A 3,984-nucleotide genomic window follows, 5' to 3' on the forward strand; every position below is an offset into this window, starting at 1 on the left:
AATCTGAAGAGGTAGAGCGTGAGGTGCTGGAGCTGGAGCTTGAATCTGTAGAAGATGGCTCTGTGTAGGAGTCAGTCATTACAGGGCCTACATTCCTTTTAGCTGAAACCAACATAACAATGTTTACTAAATAGTACAAATACATGGTGCGTTATTTACATTGTAACTCCCATATTAAAGTTTTAATGTGGTAATTTAAGTGTAAGGGTTACCTAATGACAACTTTTCAAGTAATTCATCACGCTCTTTAGTTAGCTCTGCAATCTTTAATTCTGCTTTGCTCTTTTCTCTGTCAATAACTTCCTGCATCTTTCTTGATGATAGAGCGGCTGTAGGTGCGACATTTGATGTGCCTGTAAATATAAAAATAAACTAAATAAACATATACACATGTTTAGTTTATTACACAGCACTAATTGGCCAAATATTCTATATTTTCCCAGGGAACCTTTTTGCATAGCAGCTCTCATGTCATGTCTTTTTTCTCATATTACTTAACTAAATATTTGATGTCTGTATTACATTGGTATGGTAGTGCACTATTACTGTAGGTAACGTTAACGTTACAGACCCCACCCCATATCCGCGAAATATGCTTGCATAACTTCTATATTAAACTCAAGAAGATAAGTAGCTCAATGCATGTGTATTTTAACAATGGGACTTTGATTTTACTTACATCCACTTGTGCTAGCATCGTCCTGTAATGGCTTCTTCTTTCGCCGCCGCTTTAGGGGCAGATCAATTAGTTTCCGTTGGCCAGAGCGTGTGAAATGACTTTCATCCATGCTTTAAAAACAGAAAATATATAATAATGTCTGGGTGCACAATTGAATGCAGTATTATTAATACAGTCAATTCAAATTGAAAAATAATACCTGTTACGCGTCGAGTTGCAGAATTCTAACAAACAAGGTCGTTGGAACGGTGAAGGACTACATTACCCACAATTCTGAGGGGCGCTGTTGGATGCGCCAATCAGAGACAACAGAGGAATCGTGGGAAGGAACAGACTTCCAGGCGCGAAATTCAACCTTTCCGCCTTTTACATGATCATTTCTCTGTATACGCACTCTTCATTAAATGTTTAGCATAATGCCGGGTTTACTGCAAGATCTGCGGAAACTGCTCGAAAACGGACGATCCAGGAAACAACACTTAAAACTGATAAAGTGGCTCCAGAAAAGACAACTACTTAAAAGAAAAATGAAATGTAGCAAGTGCAGACACAAAATGTCACTGAAACCCAGGACGATGGCAAGAGATCACTATGCATGGTAATGTGCTTTTTACGTGCTTATTACTATGTACTGTAAATTCATCCCTCTATCTCTCTCTAACATCTTATTTGTTACTTGACTTCTCATATAAATAAATTATTGTGACAGTCTGTAAAAACCCAGCTAAAGTCATTTTTTATGATATACTGTTTCCTACATAAAACCATCCTACATACTGTAAAGAACATTCTGTGAAAATATAACCTTGATATCTTTAATATTGACTCAGTAATGACATGTCAAAAATGTAAATCATTTTGAAATTAATGACTGAAATTAAACTTTCAAATCTGGTTTTCACCGACAGTGTCACAAATATTTTATAAGATTGGATTCCGTGATCAGATCAGTGTATTAATATATGAGAACAACACTTAATAGCGACTAGACACCTTATATATAATGATATAATGAAATCATATTATGCAGGATGTGTCAGCGTGCAAGGCACAGAAGTGAGAGCATCATGAAAGCCATCCGTTTTAAGTCAATATTCAGCCACTCCAAAAATTCCCTATTTGAATGGATGAAGTTCTTATACAGGTAATATAATAGTATAAATTGATAAATATGTTTAACACACACACACACTAAACAATATATATTAATCAAATAGATAATATATTTTTAAATCCAATTCAGAAATGTTATGGTGATCTCCTTGCATTGTTTAAGTTAGTACAATACAGTCTTCTTGAACACTGCCTTTTCAACTCCTCCAGGTTTTCACAAGGTCTGCGGCTTCGACAGATTGATATGATTCATGATGGTATTGCCGGAAGCTCTGCTACCTTAACGAATATGGCAAAAAAAGTGAGAGATGTCTGTGTTACAGCAATGGAAAGATTGAGAAGAAGAAAGGGACAGCGCCTCGGAGGACAAAGAGAGTTTGTTGTGATTGATGAAAGTCACTTTAGACACAAAAGAAAGGTATTTAAAACAGCATTTAAAGCAACACTATAGAGAATGTGAAGCTGATGTCATGCCCTGCATTTTATGTTGCAGTTCTGCCGGCTGCTCCGCCATCTTGGGAGGCTCATACTCCACTGTTATTATTGTTTTCACATGTAACGTTACTTGGTTTGTTGGATATATGGAGAAATTGAAAGTGAAACTACCAGCGCCTTTGCCAGAACGACTCCGTGTAATGGTATTGTAGTTTTTAATACAGCAAGACAGACCTACCATAGTTATTAAGGGTTTGCAAAGCAGCCGGTATTTGTATCTGTATTTGTATTTGTTGAGAGGGGGAAAGTATTTGTATTTGAGTAAAATTCAAAATAGGCGTAAAGATTCAGTTTTTTTGCGTTACACTTCTAATTTACGTTATAGTGTACGTAAACAGAGCGAACATGAGAGCACCCGACTGCAGACGTCAATAATGCAGCGTAATGGAATAATCTCCCGATCAAACTCCGCTTCCCGAAAGTTATAAACTGCCTCCGGAACCCAGTTAAGGTACAAAAATCTATTCAACAAAAATAGTGATGCACGCAGTGAAGTCTTTTTTCGCTCAGCCGAGCCTTCTCTGTTGCTGTGTGGAGCAGCCTGTGTCAGTCACCTCTTTTACCCCCCACCCCCCCGACTCCTGAATGTCACTCACTCACTCACTCATGCGGGCATGCACTGCGGTCTCATGAGAAAACGCAGCTTTTTGATATAAAGTTTTTCTTGTTCCCGAATACAAATATTTTTTTAAGTATTTGTTCGAAATCAGTATTAGTAAAAAACACGCTATTTGTGCCTTTCCGAATACCGTATTCGGGTTCGGCTACACCCCTAATAGTTATATTACTTAATCAAAAAAACAAAAAAACCACTCCATTGAACGCAATAGCAGCCTGCCTCCCAACATGGCGGAGCATTCAACACGGCGTGATTGACAAGCTCTATAGAACTTTGTTCACAGCTCCCCCATTAGGTTGATAAGCGCAATTGTCTATTACCAGTGTCGTGAATAATGCCGCTGTATAAGCTTCCCCGTGGGCAGTGCAATGCACGTACATTTATTTACTAATCTGATGAAACCGGCAAATGCAGTTCATCTCTATTAGGAAACCATGTGGCAAGCAGGGGATGGGCGAGGCTGTGTGTACCGACCCGAACACAGAACTTACAGAGCGTGCTTGTAGCCGGTATGAGGCTGCTCAGGTAGCAGCGGCAGTAGAATTCGTACAGTTATTACTTGTTCTACCACTGAAATAATTTTAGAGACATTGATTTAAGGTCCAAAAACTACAAAGTGTTGCTTTTAAGAAAGTAACATAACAACAAATCACCCATTTTAGATAAATTATAGTGAACCTCTTAACAAGCCTCCAATTTTTTATGATGTTTGTAATAGAAAATGTAAATTTTTGACAAAAGGTATCTTGTGTTGTTGTGTATTAAATACAATTAGATAAACTAAACATATATATCTGTATAAAATTATAATTATTTACTTTTATTTTTAACCCTTCCAGTATGGTAGAGGACGGATTGCAGGTGGATGGAAGAGAAAAAAATAGGTATTTGGCATGTTAGGAGTTAGCCATCGAGGGAAAACAGCAGGAAAACCAGTTTTAAGACTGGTTGAAAGAAGAGGAAGAAGAGACCTTGTCCCATTAATTGTTCATCATGTGAGGACTGGGTCAGCTATAATAAGTGATGAGTGGCGTGCCTATAAAAGGTGTCTGCCCCATCTTGGCTAAAGACATTTCAC

At 37.8% G+C, this 3,984-nt stretch overlaps 1 protein-coding gene across 3 annotated transcripts; it reads left to right on the forward strand.

Moving 5' to 3' along the window:
* Nucleotides 1–933: 933 nt before the first annotated feature.
* LOC130549896 (uncharacterized) lies at nucleotides 934–3,984 on the forward strand. 3 transcript variants are annotated; one of them, XR_008962295.1, is made up of 5 exons: nucleotides 934–1,277; nucleotides 1,710–1,823; nucleotides 2,003–2,210; nucleotides 2,286–2,430; nucleotides 2,626–3,031. XR_008962295.1 is itself a non-coding variant. In XM_057327238.1 (4 exons), exons 1-4 carry the CDS (start codon nucleotides 1,084–1,086, stop codon nucleotides 3,788–3,790), a joined length of 561 nt encoding a protein of 186 aa, XP_057183221.1. In that variant the 5' UTR covers nucleotides 934–1,083; the 3' UTR covers nucleotides 3,791–3,984. The 3 variants fall into 3 exon arrangements, 2 of the variants coding, with proteins under 2 accessions (XP_057183221.1, XP_057183220.1); XM_057327238.1 differs by lacking the exons at nucleotides 2,286–2,430; nucleotides 2,626–3,031 and adding an exon at nucleotides 3,746–3,984; XM_057327237.1 differs by lacking the exon at nucleotides 2,286–2,430.

This window comes from Triplophysa rosa, unplaced genomic scaffold (genome assembly GCF_024868665.1).
Source record: "Triplophysa rosa unplaced genomic scaffold, Trosa_1v2 scaffold18_ERROPOS6875776+, whole genome shotgun sequence".
NCBI classification, from domain to species: Eukaryota; Metazoa; Chordata; class Actinopteri; order Cypriniformes; family Nemacheilidae; genus Triplophysa; species Triplophysa rosa.